Here is a 21,878-nt window from a genome sequence, read left to right as displayed (position 1 = left end):
ATCTCATGTAGTTCCCTAAGCAGTCAAATTAATTCACATCCATCTTGCACCTGTTCTCCCCGGACCCAGCCATACTGGGATGGATATGCACTTGATTATGTATTTTGTAGTTTTACATTTTGATTTTATTCTGTGAACTGCCCTGAGACTTCTGGGTATAGGGTGGTATATAAATTCAATTAATAATGTGAACTAGGTTATTAAGCTCGGTGGAGTGGAAGAGACCCATAAAAGACACTTGTCCCTCAGCTAAATGTCTAGCAGTTTATTTATATACACATAGGACTTTTTATACACAACAGGAGAGCTAGGGATGCAGTGTATGGAGTACAGATACTGTTATTTCTCATGCCCAAAAGCTTGACTTGGCCCAACAAAATGGCACTGGAATAGACTATGAAAAATATACAAGAAGTTTGTAATGCAATGCTGCGTCCCTCCCAGACAAGTCAAAATGGACAGATAGGAACCATTCCTGTAGGGTGCAGTACTGCTCCCTGCTCTCATAGTAACATTTCTTCCCTTTCTGGCAGTTCTCATAGAGACCATTCTGCACCTAGACTTTTCCAAGTATAAAAAACAACATTTTGCTCCTGAGATAAGCATGCAATAGTAAGTACAAATACAACCAACCAAAGTCTGAACCTGACTTGGATGACCCTTTCCAGACTTGCTGTAAAACAAGCAAAATACATAGGCCTATAGTCTCTCTCCCCCCAGTCAAAAAGCAGTCCATGAAACCACCAAAGCTTGTCTCTCCTTTTAAACCCAAATGGTCATAATATTCTGTGGTGACCCTTTCACAGCAAGCAATAAAGCAGGTTCCCTTGCACTTGTGCAGAGCAGCATATGCCCACGGATTGCACCTCCACATTTTTATACCAATAGCAGCAAAATGTGTATTCAGGTGCACTCCAAGGGTTCATGGCAAGTTGCTGGTGTAACTCAGTGAAATAATTGGCTAGCTAAAGCATCTCCCCCCCAAGCAGAAACTAGTATTTCTGACCAGCTAAAACTACACCATCAAACCCAACCTGTAAGCAGCAGGCAGGCAAATGTGATCTGGTCTGATTTGTGGTTTGGTCCTCTGAAGAGGGGCAGGATTGATATGGAAACATAGCTGCACGTGTGTTAGGCTAGGGAAATTGAAACTGACATTCAGCCTCTTTCAACAGAAGCCAGGCTACATTTCTTCCACAGACTTCCTTCAGGTGCAGGAACAGATATGGTAAGAGTTGAATACCTCCCCCCCCCCGTGACACACAGTGGGCCTTCTTTGGGGTCATCTAGACTGAACATTATCCAAAGTGCAACTCTCCATCATTCATAGGGAAATATTTGAGCCGATATTTCTGAAATGTCATGCAGCAGGGTCCAGGCTACAAAGGTGCTAGTAAAGAGAAGGTGGCTCCTATTCCAACTGAAAGGGCAAGATCAGTTATTGACAAAAAACACAGTGCAGTAATAACCTCTAGGTGAGGAGGAAGAGACACTTTCAAGGCAGCAGCTGCCACCAATACAAAATAAATCCAAGTGCTTATCTGGTGAACTCTCATTTGGCCCTTAATGAGAAGGAACCCCTTACAGTGTGCATTCACCAACACTAGCAGTTCCTATGTATTGCTAGAGAGATAGCTGGCTATGTATTTCAGAAGGCTGAAAAGCTGATTCATCATCTACATGAAGGCAACTACACAGTACGTGCAAAGTCCTGCTAAAGGAATCAACACTACTGGACATAAAGTGTCAGCAAGCTGTAAGGGCAACAAACAGGATGTGCTGCTCCAGGAGGAACAGACTGGAAAGATTATTTACATGAGTGTCCAGCAGAGGACCTCAATGTATACAATGCATACATAATGGCTTTGTTGGACCCAGCGTCCAGAGCAGCACCTGCTTTACAAAAGCCGTATGCTCAGTCTCTCACCACTCACCCTTGTCTAGGCATTTTAATGAGCTAAAAACTACTAAAAAGCAACATCCCAGTCTGAAACCACAGGTGGAAAGAGTCAAGTTGCTTTATGTTTAGTTCCTCAAAGCTAACCCCATGTCATCTTCAGCTATTTTATTTTGCAAAATTATTCTAGAGAACTTCATGACACTTGCAATGTAGCTTCCAGTTCTGTAACAACACCCCTAAAATGACATAATAAGCCTAATTATCTTGAAGGATTTTACAGATAATGAGGTAGAACAGGGAAGTGGCATGTTTGCACGATTGTGTCCAATGACAGGTGCCTTTATGGCAAGGAGAATGGCTGCAGTGTAACAACAAATGCTGGGTCTACCTTTGCCCCATTTATATATCAAAACAGAGTGGGACAATGTACTGTACAAAAGCCATTTGACAAACTAGCTTTGTTTGGGGCAGATTCAATTCCGTTTGTTTCAGGGCAGAAGAGGGCAAAGGGGGATGCACTCAAACATCTGTGACCTGTTTGCCTGAGACCCGAGACCTTTTTCTCTGGCAAGATGCAAGTTTGAACACAGTTAACCAAACAGTTGGAAGGAGAGCTGCTGAAGGCAAATATTCTAGTTCATACCTTCTGCTCTGTCATGTTTTTCTTGGTGCCTTTTAGAAGGCACTTTTACTCTGCAGAGTTGCTTTCAATCGAAAGCAAATGTCAAGTTGCAGAAACTGATTTTTGCTGCACGCCCAAAGGGATGGCTTAGAAATAACTCTCTACAATGAAATCCATTTAAATTTATCTGCCCTGATAGCATGGGTACTTCTCTAACAAACCCTCTAGATGCTTCCGTTCACAGTTTTGCCAGTACATTTCAATTTCAGCTACCCTAACACCGACAGACTACACACAAGCATGTGTGTGCACATGCAGGCACAAACAGCCCTGCAAGAGGCAACATACAGGCTTGCATCAAATAGAGGATCATGTTAGTCAAATTAGTTCAATTTGTACTCTGAGCTGGTGGCAAGCAGACCTCTACTAGGAAAAGGCAAATCCCTTCAGACATGCAAGGTGCTCAAGTATGAAGAACAGTCCCATCCACGTCCCGTTGCTTAACTTGAAGTTAAAGAAATGAACTTGGAAAGCTTATTGCTATTGAACAAGACTGTGCTTTGCAGTTACACTGTCTGAAAACTAACCACAATGCTAAAATACCAACAAAACCAAGTCCTTTAATATTTTTGGTGCCTTACGGAGCAAACAGTTACTAGCAACATGAAAACAAAACCTGACAACAGGAAGGAGAAATGCTATTTACAAGCTCTGGAACTTATGATGAGAAGTTCAGAATGGTCCAGATTATTTTTAATTGGAAAAAAATATCAAAATGGTGCAGTCATTAGAACAGGAAGAATACTCTTTAGAGTGATTTTCTGTATTTTCAGTGTTACTTAAGTAACTGGTAGAGGGATAAAGATTACAAAGTTAAAAACTTCAAAACAATATTGAAAGATCCTGTTTAACCAAAACAATACCAAAATTTTGATGCCTCAAAACCATTCTGAAGACTTCAAAAGCTGGGCTCAACAGAAAGCAAACCTGTTCCCTTAAATTCTGGGAATCAAAGATAACGTTGGGGAAATGGCATTGCTCTTTTCCCTGTGAAAATGCCTCTCGTTGCAGAGGCAACATCTAATACTAATTGCTAAATTGGTCAATGCACAACGGTTGCCCCCCCCCCACCTACCCTTCAGAACATTCAGCACAGAGTCAACTGCAAATACCTGCTGGCACGAGAGGGGGCTCCACCAGCAGCTCCTTGATGAAAGAGCCAATACTTTCAAGACAAACTTGTGAAGTTCATACTCGCCCAAAAGGGAGGCACAGATTCAGCACAGGAGCTTTGGGGCAAATGCTAACACATTATAAGAGCATCTAGTAGTAGAGGTTTATGACAATTGTGCTCAACTTTAATGCCTTGCCATTAGTTCCCTATGGTAGTAAATCACCTCCCCAACAAAGTGCATGCCCAAGAAGTCTAGTGCATTTGTGTATACTAGGCCTGGTCCTAATTAGAGCAACTAGTCTCCAAGGTCCATAGAACAGCACTTAGGGCCACCACTGCCACCAAGAGCTGCAAATTGGGATTAATCACACAATGAACTAATGCTGTCAAGATTAATGGTACAAGGCACCAACACCTCAGCCCACGCAACAGAATCACATATACATTATGTGGGGCCAGAACGTGGCACAACTGCATTCAACCCGACACAAAGTGGAGGAACAAGGCTGGAAACACCAACTCCCTGAGGTGAAAACAAGCACAGGTGGCAATACATTAAAAGCCAGACAGACGCTTCCCTCCACAAATCGGGAGTTTCTGAAAATAAAGACGCCTACTTTTCTCATCAATTACCCCACACAAGTATTTTATTATTGTGGGCGGAACATGTATGGAAGTGTGCTGTCTTGCTAGGAAGCCTCCCTGGAAGGAAGGAAAAAGGAAAACTGCAACCAAACATCATGGTGCTTGGATCTGAATGAGGTCGGAAAAGAGACTATTTTATCTACAAAATGGAAAGACGCATGGGTGGGGTGAGGGGGAGTTGGCACCTGATAAATATCATTAGTCTCACAAAAGCGGCAAGGGATCAGCATGAATGTGCTATTAACATTATCCTTAGCCAGCTGAACTCTCCTATGAAGTTCTTGACCAAGACAGCATTGTGAACACCTGACTGGGCCTTTCTGGAATTTTGGAGAGTTTCTATCAATGTGCAGGAAACGGTGAAGGGAGGTAGGCCAGCTTCATCAATGGGGTGCAAAGCAAAACCATTAAAGCACTGCACTAGTTTTCCTTTGGTCATTTATTTCCCCATTTGGGATGATTTGATAATGCCCAGATTGGAGAAGATAAATGAAGTATCATCTGTACCCTCTAGAAGAGTCTCTCACATCTGCTCAGGGGCAGCAACAGCAGAGAGGAGTATGTGCAAATCATGTGCCTCAATCAGCCCCATAAGTAATGTTAGCTTGTATCTGAATGCCCTTTCCAAACAAAAGAAGAGAGGTTCAAACCGCTGGTTCTCAATGGAAGGCTGACAAAGAAGAGGGACACTGGAATCCCAAAATCTACACCACTAGACCATCACCCCTCTTCTTTCCCATGGGGTCAGTCTCCACATTCCTAACAGACATGATCACAGGGCTGTATTGAACAAATGCAAAGCCCTAGATATAAATGCCCAATGCTGGGGTCCATGGGGTTTGTTTCTCCTGCAAGAAGTCCAGGCCAGGATAGTCAAAGCCATTTTGCCAGGATCATCCAGGATATTGTGTCCTTTGATGTTAAACACACTGGAGCAACAGAATATTTTCAAAGCAGCAGTCTGCTTTTTCTGTAGGGGTGGTGGTCCTGTCTGTTTCTATCAATGAGGGACAAAGTTGAGGAGCCCAGCCCAAGGCTACTGGTTCTCATCCCGCATCTGTTCCATTATGTTGATAAGGCTCTCTAGTCCAAACACATACCCCATGTCGGGGCCATCATGTACAGTGGGATCATCTCGAAAGCCTTTGAACGTGCTGTGTGCAAAGTCTATCATACGTACATCTACCTTGGGCTGGAAACTGACTGCCTCTGTGCTGCTGGCATCTTGTAGGCTCTCTGGGAGAGAGATGTCCACTTGTTTCAGGCGCATCTCTGCCCTGCGCTCCATATATGTCTCCGACCGGTTGTCCTTCCCATCATAGATGATGAGCAAGGAGCTGGAGTAGAAGCGATAGGAGGCCTGCCTCTCCAGTACAGACTTCAGGCTTTGCAGTTTGCTAAGGATGGGCTCAAACAGGTCCTTTCGTAGCTCTACTCCATTGTGCAGATACTGGTAGAGGGCATTGCGAAAACCCTCAATGGAAAGACCTCTGCCGTAGTATTTATTCCTGCACAAATAATGGCCTGTGTCCATCTGATATACCTATGATAGAAAAAAGTCATACATTAGTCTACAAAGAACAGTCAAACGTGTACTGCATGAAGCTACAAAGCAGTAATGGTCAGCTATGCTTTTCTGCAGTAGCTCATGGAAGCCTTTGCGTCGTCATGAGAATTGTTAAAAAAAGAAGCATCAAACTAGTTCTAGTCCCTGCTGTGCCAAATTAAAATATTACAAGGACTCGGTTCTCCATAGGTTTGGACACATTCCAGAGTCAGAACAACCAAAGTGGAGCAGGACTCAAGCACACTTAAAGAGGAAAAAGTGGACTAGCAGCCAAATTAAAAATGGCAAACCTCAACAGTGTGCCTTTGTTGTATCCTCAAAGAAATCTGAAAGATTGTACATTACGCTGGCAAGGTGTTAGATATGGGTGAAAGCTTCAGTACTCCCATATAAGAGAAAAGTCTCTTCAACTCCCTTCCTATGGATGGTTATGATACAGTTTAACTGGATACAGTACAACACCCTGCTGGATAAAGTAGCCCAAAAGAAAATTCCAGGCTGGCTAAATGCCTTGTGTTAAACAATAATTGTCTGGAGCACCCTTGTTGCTAAATAAAACATCCTGAGCAAAATTGTAATTATTATTACACATTTATTTATACCCCGCCTCTTTCCCTGATGGGACTCAAGGTGGCTCAAATCACAGAAATCAACATTTCCTTCAAAATAAGTCCAAATGCAGCTTGATGCAGAATCATGGCTGTCAGTAAAATTAGTAGGATATTTTAATAAAAGCAAGGTACGTATTTCAAATGACCACCATCCAGCAGGGGGCACCAGCATCCATGCTATGAAGACATGCTAAACGAACAGGAGAGTATCCACAACACTCAAAGCAAGGGACACCTATCTGACACCCTGACCAATGCAGATGTTCTGTGTTTTTTTGTGCAAGGTGTCACCACCCATTTTGAACAAGAGAGCCCCATGCGATTTCAAGATTGATGAAACCTCTGTTCATCCTTGCCCATTAGTGGGTTTCAAATACATATGTATCTGAGAAAGAGAGATGCTTTCCTATGTCCCAGCCTACTATCCTAATAATACCTTGGCTCCTCAAGGATCAGAGGTTAATAACTTCAGAGTAAGTCTTAAACCCCAAGGAGTGCTATTCCATTCACTAGCATGTGAGCACTACCAGGTGAGCTGCCTGTGTTAACCATAGTTCAAAAGGACAACACATTTACTGTATTTTTTGCTCCATAAGATGCACTTTCCCCTCCTAAAAATGAAGAGAAAATGTCTGTGCGTCTTATGGAGCGAAGGCACTCGACGGCAGTGGGATCCCTCAAGCGGAGGGATGCCTCTGCCGCTGGAGCCATGGCTCCTAGCGGCGGCGGAGGGACGAGAAGTCTGAAATAGGGCTGCTCCCCCCCTCTGCTGACAGCGGCAGAGGGGTGGGGGAGGGACGAGCAGCCCAAAAGCGGGCTGCTGCTCCCTCTGCCACCACCGCTGACAGCGGCATTGATTCAGAATATTTTTTTCTTGTTTTCCTCCTCTAAAAACTAAGTGCTTCTTATGGTCAGGTGCGTCTTATAGAGCGAAAAATACGGTAATGAAGGAAGCTCACTATGACACATGGGAGATTGTTTGCTATTAAGCAGCTGGTAATATTCTCCACCAACTCCACACACCAAAGTGCAGCCCTATGCATACCTGAAAGTAAGGCAGCAGTCCTATACCCACTTATATTGTAATAAACCTCATTAAAATCAATGGGATTTACTTCTGAGTAGATCTGCATAGGTGCTGGAATGTTTTCAAACCTCTCTATGAAGACTAGAAATGTGCATTTGTGGGAGGGAGACTACAGTGGTACCTCGGTTTACAGACGCAATTGGTTCTGGGGAGCCGGTCGCTCCCCGAGCAGTCTGTAAACGGAGTGCCTCTTCTGCGCGTGCGCAAAATGCCAATAGAGCACTTCTGCTCATCCGCGTGCCGTGGAACCCGGATGTAAGCACTTCCGGGTCCGCGGTGTTCGCAAACCAATCGATCGCAAACTGCAGCGATCGTAAACCGAGGTACCACTGTATATGATTATAAATCACACACAGAGCTTTTTAAAAAAGGAAGCAGAGATTCTCTGTATTCTAAGCAGTTGCCAAATACTATTACACGCCCCCTTGCAAAGGAAGGTATCAGCCCTGGCTATAAATCATGCAATAGAAGTTTTGCTAGCAGCTTATACGGTACCTGCATTCCACAAACCCGTACGCCTAGTGTGGACGAGGTGCTCTGGGCACACTTCTTCATCTGCCGAGCAGCTTTCTCCTCAGATGCATCATCCCCGTGCTGCCTGGTCCCCATTTTCAAGTCAAGCACACAGGGAAATTTGAAATGGTGTACCACGTTCTCCAGTAAAAGGAATTCTAAGGAGCCAGTAAAGGTAAATTTGTTTCTCATCATTCCTAGAACTGCTTTGATTGGTTTCTACAGAAATTCTAAGACCCCTCTCTTTCATTCCAGAAAATGCACTGGTAAAGATCTTAACTCTGACCAAAAAAAGAGAGAACAAGACAGGAAAGAACAAAAACAAATACATGAAAGCTCCACCCCCGATGATAAGAGGAAGAAATAAGCATTTCAGGGGCAGGGGACAAGCCAAGGAAGAGAAAGCCTAGTTTAATACCATAAGAAAAGCTCCCATTTTTAAAGCAAGAGCAGACTTTCCACTCCAAAACTGATATTCGGACCGTGGTGCTGGGCTACAGGAGGTAGCCTGGTGCTGGGCTACAGGATGTAGCTCCTCTGACCTCGTGGTGGGCTGCGGGGCCTGTCAATCATGCCCCACGCTCCCTTCTCCCCGGACTCCAATGCTCGCCCCTGAACTTGCACAGAGCCGCCCGCGGCGCAGCCAAGCGCAGCAGAGCCCACTGGAGTGCCCAGCTCCGCCCTCTCAGGCAGCCCGGAAGATGGCAGTGGCAAGAGGCGCTGTCGTCAGTGTGGATGGCTCAGCTGTGTTAGGCCAGATGGGCGGGGTATAAATAATAAATTATTATTATTATTGGGCAAGTGGGAACACACACACCCTCCTCCTGCTGCTTCTTCTTTATTGCTGTTTCGGCAGGAACCGATGCCGGGGACGGCCTTGCTGCGAGGGCTGAGAGGAGACACAGAGGGCGCCGGCATATGGTTTATGATGCAGGAATCCCAGAAAAGAAATTGGGGAGGGGGCCCCCAAACACACACATGCTCTCTCTCTCTCTCTCTCTCTCTCTCTCTCTCTCTCTCTCTCTCTCTCTCTCACACACACACACACACACACACACACCTCTGTTCCATCCATCCCCTCCTATTTTGCTTTCCCTTCTCTCCCCCCCCCCATACATAACCAAGGAACCTGGCTCTGGTTGCCATGGAAGCTACACATGTTTACAAGATGATGCTCCCTACTAATAATCCGGATGCTACTGTCTTTTAACCCCTTGGCTGCTGCAAAAGAAGTGTCCCTGGATTCATTGAAAAAAATCTAGTAACCATAGACAGAAGGCCACAGAAAAACACTAGTTATGCCTAGGACTCACAATTCAGCCTATCAGGGCAGGGTAGGTCTTTTAAAGATGAAAATGCTCCAAGCAGGGTTTACTGGCAGGGTGTCAGTCACCCCCAAAGGCGCACTCTTCCATTGCCTCCCAAAACAAACAGATGACAGTGGCAGTCAGCCACCCCTCTTAGTCCCCATCAAAGACCTTGTGAGCATGCAGTCAAGTATACACTAAGCCTTTGGGAGGATACTGTAGAGCTTACGTTCCTTGGACTCTGAGCGCATGCGGCTCAACTGTTGCTTGTGGCAACGCAGACTCCACGGGTTAAATGTGATCTTTTCAGAACTCACGCTACTATTTCCATCTAGCATCTGAAATGGAACATCTGAATGCCAGCTCTTGAGGCTCTTCGTGTCCTGGAAGCTGTTGGCACAATATGGTGTCACAAATAAGAGCTTTGCTAGGAATTAGATTACAACAGAGATTAGCATTTGGGCTACTAAATTTAGTTGCTTTGCAAGAGTAATTCTGTAGGAGAGGGGGGCATTCTGCACCTTTCTCATATTTGCAGTATGAGAGCCTTCTTCACATAATTGTTAGGGTCTCAGGAGATAGATGTCCAGCCGGCATGTACAAGATTACAGTATCTTTACTGGGGAACATTTTGCCAAAAAAGGGAGCGAAAGGTTGTTTAAGGGAAGCAACTTCTGAATAGCTATGTCTGAACTAATGAAAAACAACTGAAATACATGATACCTTTCTGATGCGTCACTGGCCAGTCCTGCTCTCTCCTCTTTGTGCTCACTGCCACTGCCAGACCTGTTGAGGCTTCTGCGAGAGTGTTTGCGACGTGGCTGGTCCCTCTCTGGTACATCTTCCTGCTCCAAGGCTTCACTCTCCACATAGGGGTATGCTACCAGGTTAATGTAGCCATCACGGTCTCCCTCAAAACAGACAGACACCACACCTGCCAGACACAAGCCACATGTGGCATTCCTCACATGAAATTTCTTAGTAGCTAGGTAACAGCCACAAAAACTAGCACTCTAAGAGGTTGTTGCCAAGGACCATGTAAGGGAGAAAAACAAAATGAAACCATAAGATGGACTGTGTGTGTGTGTGCGCGCGCAAAGCAGCTATTGTCACATCAATGGTGTATCCAGAAGATGGATCAATTACAATGTTTGGGGCAGGAGGAATTGGCCAGATGCGCTTTGGTGGGGGGGGGGGGTTATGTGCAAAGAAAAATTAAACACTTTATAAAGTTAGAGCTCTTTTGGATTTTGTATGCAACATGTATGTAACAGAATATATGATTGTCTCTGATCTACTTGATGCAAAAGCAATAGTTTATATAACTAAAAGCTTACTACTCAGGTAAATAAAATGAGCATGGAATAGTATCTTGAAAGCACTCAGTTTCAAATTATGGGCTGTCAAAGGTGCCCTTTTCAGACCACCTCCATTTCAATAAGGAGAAATACAGGGTAGAAATGACATTCTGGTGGTAAACCAAAATAACTTTGAAATGTATTTTGGAGTCAAGAGTTTGTCCCATGAAGGCACATTAAGTATGTAAGCACATCTAGTATAGGCTTAGCTCTAGCCATTATCTGCACAGTCTGTGCCCAAAGAGTGCATTCATAAGTCACTCTTGTTCATTTTCTGGCACAGCTTCTCAATATTAACTGGAATGACTCCAGGTTGAGATGCAACACATTTTCTCTTGTGAGACAGGAGGCTATTTCAGTATAAATTGAATTTTGTTGTACGTGAATTGAAATTAAGACTGGCTTTCCTTGTCACATTTTCCCAATAACAGTAATAGAAAAATGTGCATGATCTTCTGATCCATTCAAGAGTAACATATTATTAAAGAAGTGTCATCCTCCTTTGCTATAACATGGGGCAGATTGTTTTCTTCCGTGACAGGCTTTTTCTGTACAGCTTCATCTATAAAGAATGCTGTGCGTATTCATGACAGCCCATCTGCTATCTGTATGAATTTAAGAACATTAATTATTTCTACTTTAGTTTTATTAAACATAGAATTTATTTAGTATCAACAGCTTTATAGTCTCTGCATTAAAAATACAGCAGCAGACTACAATTGCCCCACCTTCCAAACACCATTTCCAAGCCCTCACAACTTTTGCAAATATCAAATGCTTGGTGTTAGTTATCACAGCTGCAATCCTATAAAGCATTACCTGTAAATCCCACATAAATCAATGGAGTGACTTGGAGTAGATATGTACAGGATAGTACCATAAGGCTGTGCAAGATGTTCTCAGGGCTAAGTAGCTTTAAAGAACCAGACAGCCAAAACAGAGGCGGAAACACAAGTGAAAACAGATAAGATTGTAGACACATATACAAAAGAAGGGGGGAAGGAATCAAAGAAGGTGCTCAAGAGAAATCAGCAAGGTTTGGGAGCAATATCAGATGCACAAGACTTTCTCAAAGGCAGGACAGAGATGCTGCAATGCACCATGGGATTTCTTTGCATCTCATGGTGCTGCGTCTGCCTTTGACAACTGACAGGGCCTAAAGCCCAACCTGGCAGGTTCAGTTCTAATATGGGAGATCTAGACTTGCTAATAGGAGTAGCCAATATGGTGTCCCATGTGAAAGAAACTCTAGAAAGGCCTAAGCTCCAAGTGGCAGCTACAAGGAAAACTTACTAAGATGGAATGGTTACGTTTTAAAGTTAGAAAATTAGCTCTTTCAATACCATATATGGCAAAAGAGGTGGTGTGAAAAAGAAATTTCTTAAGACTCATTTGAAACTACACAAGTAAGGCCCGGTTAATACACATCAGAATCCTCCATGCAGAACCGGGAGGGGGAAATGCACATTGCCTCAAAGTCTTGTTTTTTAGTTGCCATACTTGCACAAATTGCCACCAGAAAGCAGCATGGTCTTAGTGCCTCATATGTTACTTTCTCCAGGAGACGATGGTTACTGGACCATTCCACTATGAGATTCAGAGGATATAAACCAGACTTAAGATTAGAATCCTGAGCAAAGTTACTGGGAAGTAAGTCCAAGTGAACTATATAGGGCTTATATGACTTTGAAACTTATCCCAACTGGGCTTTAGAAGTACTGCCAGCCAGCAATGCCATTAATAAGATCTTATGTTAATATCGTATATAAACACCCAAACTGCCTAATCATATTAACGAATTGTTTTCATTCATGCATTGTCTGAAAATCCATGGGAAAGTTTCACAGTGATCTTATGGATAGTCTGTAATGAAATAGTTCCATTGGATTTTGGTTTGTACAACGGAACTTCCCTCCCTCTTCTCTCCCTGCACACCAGGGATTGGGCGAGCCTTCAGGATAGTTTTATGAGGCATGCAGGAAGAAGAAGGGACTGTTCTGTTGCGCAGCCAGAAGTACTTGCACTAACATAACTAATTTGTAGGACACCACCCTATGTATACATTCTACAGCACAGTTGAAGTTTTTAATGTTTGAAGTTTTTTTGGGTTTTTAAGGTTCTATTGAAAGCCACCCAGAGTGGCTGGGGAAGAAATAATAAATTGTTGTTGTTGTTGTTGTTGTTATTATTATTGATAGAAGAGTGCCCTTCGGATACACTAAAATGCTCTGGATTTAAATGAGATTCTCCAAAGACTTTGGGAGCTTACCTTTGTACTCAGGTGTGAATTCCTTCATTTCTGGAGGCAGGGACTCATAGAAACGCTGTTCTCTGGTGATGAGAGGCTTGCACACAGTGTGGTCATCGTAGCGCATCATGCTGCTGTGGCCACCCACCTGATGGATGAAAGGCTCCAGAAGGACCCCTCGGCCTCCTGTGTGGGATGCGTTCTTGCCATGCTTCCCCACCTCCATGGTTTGACAAACACACATTGCGTAGGGCACCAGTCGCACACTTGGGGCTGGGGGTGAGCTGCATGGGGTGGAAGGAGCAGTTTCTCAAGGAGCAAAATCTCTACCACTCAGATGTCTTAGTAAGAAAGCATGTGCCAATGATCTGCAAAACAAAGAATATTGCATAAAACTTAGCCAGTGGCCACTTGCATCAGCCCCAGTACAAAGTCTACCAAGTAGTTATCAGTTACACACACACACACCCCTCTTTTTGCACACTTCTGTATTTTATCAATGATCTTGACAAGGCAATAATTTCTTAAGAGGTTTGTGACCAAAACCGAGAAAGAGCAATGACCTACCAGCTATTCAGAGCAATCTAGATCTTTTAATAAGGTAAGCCCATCCTTTACTTAAAGCATTACTCCTCTATGCCAGCAAGGAATTAGTTCAACAACATCCCATCCTTCCGTTTGAGCTATCTCATGTACTTGTTCCCAATAAAGAACCCTTCAATTCATGTAAATGTTGAACTGACAGTTAAGTTGTAGAAAAAGTTCCTTGAATAACTGGAAGAAAAGGCATTTCAAAATAAAAAGTAGGCTTTCATCACTGAAGATGCAACTGTTGCATGTTAGGTGATGTGATAATGGAAACACTAATTACTGGTAGTCATGAGGATAAGGGGAAGGGTCAATGTTTTAGGGCTACCACTTGCTACTAACAAGGAAAGCATAAACACAGAAGAGCAAGGAGCTTGCAAACTGCCTCTCAAGCCTTGGTTTATAATATGAATTTCATGAGTATGTTTTTGACAAGCTTCTGATATAATTTTTGAAAGTCCCCCACTTTTTACAAAACAGATTGAGTCAACTGTGCCCCAAAGTTGCCCTGAGAGGTGCATGCTTCATCTCCCCTTTCACAGTAAGGGTATGCTTTTGATATTTCAACAGGAGGTTAAAATAGAAGATGACTGAGGTAGACAAAAATGATTTCAGTCTAGTCTAACTGCCAAACAGATCGGTGGCTTCTGCAGAGCTCTAATTTGGCTAGTGATCTTGTGTAAAGCTGATTAGTAAGGGCACTACTTTGGAAAGTCTCATGGCCTCAGGCGAGGATGCACTTGTGATAGCTGTTGTGTTTATCTATGACTTATATTAAGCTACTGGACACAGTTTGCATTCTGCAAGCATAGATATGTCCCTCTTCCCTCGTTGCCAGGTAGGGAACTTGTTAAAGCAAATGAAAAGGGACGTATGTAAGGCCTGTCCCATTTTTCAGACTCACATGGTTGGCTAGAACCTAAACGCTCCCTTCCCCCAAAAGAGGTTAGAGTATGTGATGATAAAGCTCCCATAGCTTAACATTTCATCCATCTACTTAGCCCACTATGTGAATGACTACTAACCAATATTATGAGGCAGGCTTAACCTCCAAAGTTTAACAATAGTGGTTTGTATGCCATTTTTAGGTTTCTCCAACAATCAAAATATTACAAGCTATATGTGTACCAGTTTTTAGCTGGCTGTCAGTTGGTGAAATATCTTAATACAACTGATATGGAACAGTGAATGAACGAGTCAATAAGCACATTTACAGAATAAGTGGCAATAGGGATGAGGGGGTCATTTGGCACTGGCATTTTCTACATGTCACTACATACACTAGCAACTGCTCAGTTGTTTATCAAGTATCATACACACACCTTCAAAGGACCTTACAGAATCTGATCTACTGAGCATTTAAACCTTTGGCATTAGCAATGAATATCAGCTTACAGCCCAGGAATGAAGATACTACTTTAATCACAACATAAAATTCAAAAGATATTTTAATCCAATGTTCTTCAACCTTGTATTCAAATGTTGAACTACTGCAACCCTCATTACCCTCAGATAACGCAGCCAACTGTCAGTGATGCTGGGAATTGTAGCGCAACACCATCTGATGACCCAAGTTTGAAGATTGTTGTGGTTGAATAATCTTTTTTAAAGGAAACATTCATACAAGTAATTGTAATCAGTACATGCTACTTTGTAATCCTACACATGTAGCTACTGTAACAAGCTTATAGCTAACACGTTTTGCACTTTTGAATAGCTTTTTTAAAAGCGTTACAAGACCTAAAAGTTGCCTATGTGAACCAGAGGGTTGGTTCTTACATTACAGCCACTAAATGAATACCACTAGATACATTAGGGCACCAAGAGTACTACAAGAGTTTTAACATGGTTAAAGAACAATCACATATTATAGCTGTGAAATGCTTCATCATATTGAAGCATTTCCAGTGACATCCATTACATAAGAATCAGTCCAAGTGCACCAGAATTGCACGTTTCTATGCACAGAAGAAGTTCGAAAATAATGGGTTGGGGGTCAAATGGAGCTGTAGTTTTAGGCCCTTCTCTTGACTGACATTTAACTGAGCTTTCCAGTGAATTATTACTTTCAGACAAATGTTAACTGAATTTTGAGGGGGAATTGCTTAATAAGAAACACACAAAGCAACAGTACCTGAACAATCTGATGAGGCCACAAAAATGTATGATAAGCTTGGGGAAGAGAAGTTCATGCTGTTTATTGTGTATGAGAGAAGAAAGAGATACATCTTAAATTATTCTGATTTTATAAGATCTACAAAGTTGCATAGGTAGAGAAAAATGATCCCCTCTCAAAAAGAACCCCTGTATTTCTATTCCTTGGCTATTAAGACAACATGAACATTGGCCAATAAATTCACATCTATGTTTACAAGTTAAGCGCCCAGATTAATAGTTTCAGTACTTACCATTTACATAAGCAGTCTAAAGTGTTTGTAACTGTTTGTAGCTCATAACAGGTAGTACAAAAATTATTTTCACTATTTGGCAATAAGACTTTGAGTGAGAGTTAATGTTTGAGTGTTGAAATGATAAACTTCCATTAGCCCTTCAACTTTCTGATCCAGTTGTGAAGATATATATATTTATAGTTTTCTGCAGACTGCTACACATCCCCCCTCCTTTTAAACAGAAAACCTACTTGCTACTGAAAACACTAGCCTGCCTGGTTAGTGGTGTCAAAACAGACCAAAAAACCAAAAGAAATTGCAAAAGAAGCTAGATGGCTTGGCAACTATATCAATTGAACATGCCCAAGCATCTCCAGCACTTGACCTGAAGGAATTGGTAACAAACTTTGCAGAGGAAAAGGCACACACAATGAGGTTTTGATATGCCTGAAATTGAAACTTTTAAGAGACTTAAAATTTTAACATTTAAATTCACAAAATTATTCTCAATGATTTGTGTGCTAAAACACTTTTTGTATTTGAGAAAGATAATCAAAGATAGTTGTATTACTTATTCTTGCAATTTAAAATAAATTTAGCAGTTTCAAGTTCTGTGCTTTTCATCCCCCCCCCGCTGTTTTTTTTGAAAACTGAAGTTAACAATTGGTGTGTGGGGGGGGTTTACGTACAAGTTGTTAGCCTTGCCTAGGGCGCAAAATAGCCTGGCACCGACACTGTCTCAACTACAGTTGAAACAGTTTATAAGTATTTATGTGTCACAGGAGATCAAATTCTACTTTAGTGGATCATAAGGCTGTCAACAAATGATTGGTAACTGCTGACAGAGCCCATTCCTCCTGACATCTAAACATAACTGAAGACATGAAGTGTTAAGCGGGTATCATCTAAAACCTGAGATAAGGAGGTTATGGATTAGAAACTGGTGAATTTGGAGTTTGGGGGGGGGGGAAAGAGGGAGAACATCTGATGAGGAAAGAAAAAAGAAGAGAGCATAAGATGTTAGGAAAGTGAGGCTGTCAGTCAAACACAGTTTTCACCATTTCTTAAAGCAAGAAGAACAAATTTTCCTCCAAGGTCCCATTGTCTATGCCAGTCACCTCAACCTTGCACTCTCCAGATATTTTGGACTATAATCGCCATTAGCTTTTGCCAGCACTCCACAGTACGATCGCGAAAGGGACAAAATTGCAGCATATTACCTCAAAGACTATTTAAGAAAACACAGAATTTGAAAATTTAGTGTTAGCAAATGAAAAACAACAACTGAATTTTATGGGAAATCACTAAACACTCAGAAAGTGGATAGAAATGTTCACAAGGGGAAGTGGAATAGGAAACTACAAAGTGAAGTCCCAGAGGAGATGGGGACATGCCTTTATACAAAAGGCTCACACTTCTCAGTGACAGTCTGGTATAAAGAAAACTGATTGAAAATTAATTCACAATGGTGTTTAGCAGCCTGAAAAATCTGGGAAGAGCTATAACGGAGACTTCTATCATATGTGGTGAGAATATGCAAAAAACCCCAACAACCGCCAGATACTAGAAGATAGCATTAGGAATAAATGATGAACTACTGTATTTAAGTTAAGAGTAGAATTACAGCCCGTGGACTATATGCTAATTTTATCAAGAGCTGTGTATCAATTGAAAAAAGATTTTAAAATTAATGATCACAATACCTACATTGGTCTTTGTAAACACAGAAAAGCAATGCCCCACTACAGTAGACCAATTACAACAGATATAGTATCAAACAGAAGTTATTTGAGCGGCTGAGTCCTGATAATTCAGTATCTAAGACAAAGAAATGATTTCAAGGAAACATTTGAAACTGGTTGGGGTTGGCAGTTAAATTGTAAGATAAGCATAATGAAAGTAATTTGACGTATAAAGCTGTGTAAATGATATTAATGTGTATTAAATGTGTACATTCTGTATAAAGCTTTTCATGAAATAAAAGAGAGGTCAGATCACCCTGTATTCAGTAACAGCTGGTGTGATGCTTAGCTTACACTGAAGAGAGATTTCCCTCTGCTTGAACATTTAGGAGAAATACCATTGTGGAATAGAAGTATAATTGTGATCCACCAACAGCTGATTTCTTAAGGAAATCAGCCCTGAGTGCTCACTGGAAAGACAGATCGTGAAGCTGGGGCTCCAATACTTTGGTCACCTCATGAGAAGAGAAGACTACCTGGAAAAGACCCTGATGTTGGGAAAGATTGAGGACACAAGGAGAAGGGGACGACAGAGGACGAGATGGTTGGACAGTGTTCTTGAAGCTACGAACATGAGTTTGACCAAACTGCGGGAGGCAGTGCAAGACAGGAGTGCCTGGCATGCTCTGGTCCATTGGGTCATGAAGTCGGAAACAACTCAACGAGTAAACAACAACAACAAAGAGTGAACCTAATTTTAGAGCTTTGTAACAGAGCACTGACACATAATAATAGGAAGAAAGACTTCAAGGGTATTTTGATTCAATTCATACACCAGTCAAAGTTTGTTTGTTGTTTAATACTGAAGAAAAGTGGAAATCTGCTATAGGAGGCAGTCTCAGAAAATAATTTCAGGAGCCAAATGCAAAGCAGCAGCAAACATCTTCCTCCTGTATTTACTAAGTTTTAGAAACCCAGAAAAGATGTAAGATTATGTTTCTTATTTCCTGCAGAAGAAAGTTATGAAGTCTAGAAGTCAGTATTTCCTGCAAATATTAAAACTGACAGAAAATGCTGGACACTGAAGAATAGACTAGATAAAACTGTCAACCATTCATGGCAAAAATAATGTTCAAAGCAGTCACTTATTGTATAGCCAACAAAGACCATTCAATCTGTCAATCCTATGGTTCCTAAAGGTCTACTTCAATACAATCTGAAACACAGAACACAGTTCTGCATAATAAAATGAGAAGCTTGGAGACTCTGGCTCAAGAGAGGTAATGGAACAGATAAGTGTCTCGTATTTCAGTTACGGTAGTTAAATCCAGCAGAGCAGTCAGAATCCCAATATTCAAACATCATCTTATTGGTGGAAGAACACTACACACCAAGTCCTTAAGCTGCATTTTTTTCCAAGCACCCCTTTCACTACAGACACACCACATGTCAATTGACAATGTATGGATCTCTACAGCAATCTTTGTAATTTACAAAGCATTTACAAATTTGATTTTAAAAAAGAAAAAAAATTCACCACAGCTGCAGAAACTACTACAAAGAATTTCAGAAGACCACCAGTACTCTCTCTTTTTTACTTCAAGGCCAAACATGAAGAAAACCCAACAGCAGAAATGACAGTGCAATTCACCGTTTAAGTGATTGCTGCTCTTCTTCTAGTGCTTACTTCTTTAATCCATTTCTCTTGCATTTCAAGTTAATAACAGCTATATAGACTTTGTAAAGCATTAAATTTCTGGTCTACTACTAGACCAGATGGGCAGGGTATAAATAATAATAATAATAATAATAATAATTCTCTCAAGAGTGTGGATATATTTTGTGGTAATAAACTAGTCTACAATAACAAGTCAGTTTACTGCAGGTTGCTCAGAAGTCTGCTAACAAGTAGATTCTTTGGAGCCATAGTTTTGCTTTTATTCTAAAGGAACAGGCACCCCCAAACTCAGCCCTCCATCTGTTTTGGGACTACAACTCCCATCATCCCTAGCTAACAGGATCAGTAGTCAGGGATGATGGGAGTTGTAGTCCCAAAACAGATGGAGGGCCAAGTTTGGGGATGCCTGTAAAAGAAAGTATAATACAAAGCACACTTCAAGCGACTCATCCCACCTGCCCTGCACACTGTAGCACAGCCCTGTTCTCTGTGGTGCAGGCACTGTTTGTGCCAAGGTTTTGCCACAAATAAAGTGCAAAAGCAGAAAGACTGCAACCAAAGAACTGGCTGGTTAGTCCAAATCAATATGAAATTCATTCATTCATGACTTTCAGGCACATGCTGCCCACTTAGGGTTGCCATGTTACAATGCTACAGCAACCACTTCTTTTAACCACCGTGTGTCTTGACCTAATGCTCCTCTCTCCCTTAACAGCACAGAGTGTCTCCTGGCCTTAAATGCTGAGTAGTTTCTTTGGAGTGGTCTCTCTGATTAATCCCTTCTTGTCTCGGGTCCCAATCTCATCTAACATAGCAACCTGGCTCTTCCTGCAGGTTCCTCTTTCTCAATCCATTCCCTGATCACCATCATTCTTAAATCTAGCCTCTACATCCCAAGAACTCAGTCTCTCCCTTGTAAAGTTTGTAACTACAGCCATATTGACAATTCCCTCAAAGGAACTGAAGCGCAAACTGTTTCATTCCCTGAATAACTAACATTCTGTGCTTTCGCTTCTAAAGCTTTTGCTTCTAAAGTGAAGCTCAGAAGCTTCACTGGGCACAATACAATAGGTGTACACATTTACTAGAGTAAAGCAAAACACAAAAGAAAGAGCAACTACCGTTGGCACATACTTAAGATATATTAGCATAAAACTGGTGTCAATCAATAAGACACCAGTGGTGAAATGCATTATTTGTGCAGTCAGTAACTTAACAGGGGCAATAACTATTCTTTCCAAGTGAATCACTTGTTAGAATCATAGAATCATAGAGTTGGAAGAGACCACAAGGGCCATCCAGTCCAACCACCTGCCAAGCAGGAAACACCATCAAAGCATTCCTGACATATGCCTGTCAAGCCTCCGCTTAAAGACCTCCAAAGAAGGAGACTCCACCACACTCCTTGGTAGCAAATTCCACTGCTGAACAGCTCTTACTGTTAGGAAGTTCTTCCTAATGTTTAGGTGGAATCTTCTTTCTTGTAGTTTGAATCCATTGCTCCGTGGCCGCTTCTCTGGAGCAGCAGAAAACAATCTTTCTCCCTCCTCCATATGACATCCTTTCATATATTTGAACATGGTTATCATATCACCCCTTAACTTTCTCTTCTCCAGGCTAAACATACCCAGCTCCCTAAGCCATTCCTCATAAGGCATCGTTTCCAGACCTTTGACCATTTTGGTTGCCCTCTTCTGGACACGTTCCAGCTTGTCAGTATCCTTCTTGAACTGTGGTGCCCAGAACTGTACACAGTACTCCAGGTGAGGTCTGACCACAGCAGAATACAGTGGTACTATTACTTCCCTTGATCTAGATGCTATACTCCTATTGATGCAGCCCAGAATTGCATTGGCTTTTTTAGCTGCTGCATCACACTGTTGACTCATGTCAAGTTTGTGGTCTACCAAGACTGCTAGATCCTTTTCACATGCCCAAGTGTAGTACTTTACATTTCCCCTTGTTAAAATTCATCTTGTTTGCTTTGGCCCAGTTGTCTAATCTGTTAAGGTCATTTTGAAGTGTGATCCTGTCCTCTGGGGTATTAGCCACCCCTCCCAATTTGGTGTCGTCTGCAAACTTGCTCAGGATGCCCTCAAGCCCATCATCCAAGTCATTGATAAAGATGTTGAATAAGACTGTGCCCAAGACAGAACCCTTGTTAGAATTTTGACTCAAGCTACACTGAAGGAACGGGACGCGGGTGGCACTGTGGGTTAAACCACAGAGCCTAGGGCTTGCCGATCAGAAGGTCGGCGGTTCGAATCCCCGCGATGGGGTGAGCTCCCGTTGCTCAGTCCCAGCTCCTGCCAACTTAGCAGTTCGAAAGTACATCAAAGTGCAAGCAGATAAATAGATATTGCTACAGCGGGAAGGTAAAATGGCTTTTCCGTGTGCTGCTCTGGTTCGCCAGAAGCGGCTTTGTCATGCTGGCCACATGACCTAGAAGCTGTACGCCGGCTCCTTCGGTCAATAACGCGAGATGAGCACCGCAACCCCAGAGTCGGT

At 42.3% G+C, this 21,878-nt stretch overlaps 1 protein-coding gene across 7 annotated transcripts in view; it reads right to left on the bottom strand.

The window, feature by feature from the left end:
• Nucleotides 1–245: 245 nt before the first annotated feature.
• IP6K1 (inositol hexakisphosphate kinase 1) overlaps nt 246–21,878 on the bottom strand; it is a 30,261-nt gene continuing 8,628 nt past the window's right edge. For 5 of the 7 annotated variants that reach the window (XM_035105915.2, XM_035105916.2, XM_035105918.2 and 2 more), the window contains 6 exons: nt 13,054–13,400; nt 10,150–10,360; nt 9,656–9,816; nt 8,937–9,008; nt 8,102–8,277; nt 246–5,884 (listed from right to left, as the gene is read on the bottom strand). In XM_035105915.2, the coding sequence (XP_034961806.1) occupies nt 5,378–5,884; nt 8,102–8,277; nt 8,937–9,008; nt 9,656–9,816; nt 10,150–10,360; nt 13,054–13,276 (1,350 nt within the window). In that variant the 5' untranslated portion in view covers nt 13,277–13,400 and the 3' untranslated portion in view covers nt 246–5,377. Of the gene's footprint in view, nt 5,885–8,101; nt 8,278–8,936; nt 9,009–9,643; nt 9,817–10,149; nt 10,361–13,053; nt 13,401–21,878 lie in introns of all 7 variants that reach the window. The other 2 variants (XM_035105921.2, XM_035105920.2) reach the window with 2 other exon arrangements.

This window comes from Zootoca vivipara, chromosome 2, assembly GCF_963506605.1.
Source record: "Zootoca vivipara chromosome 2, rZooViv1.1, whole genome shotgun sequence".
NCBI lineage: Eukaryota > Metazoa > Chordata > Lepidosauria > Squamata > Lacertidae > Zootoca > Zootoca vivipara.
Note: the sequence above shows the minus strand (reverse complement) of the source record. Positions and strands in the feature narration are given on the sequence as shown.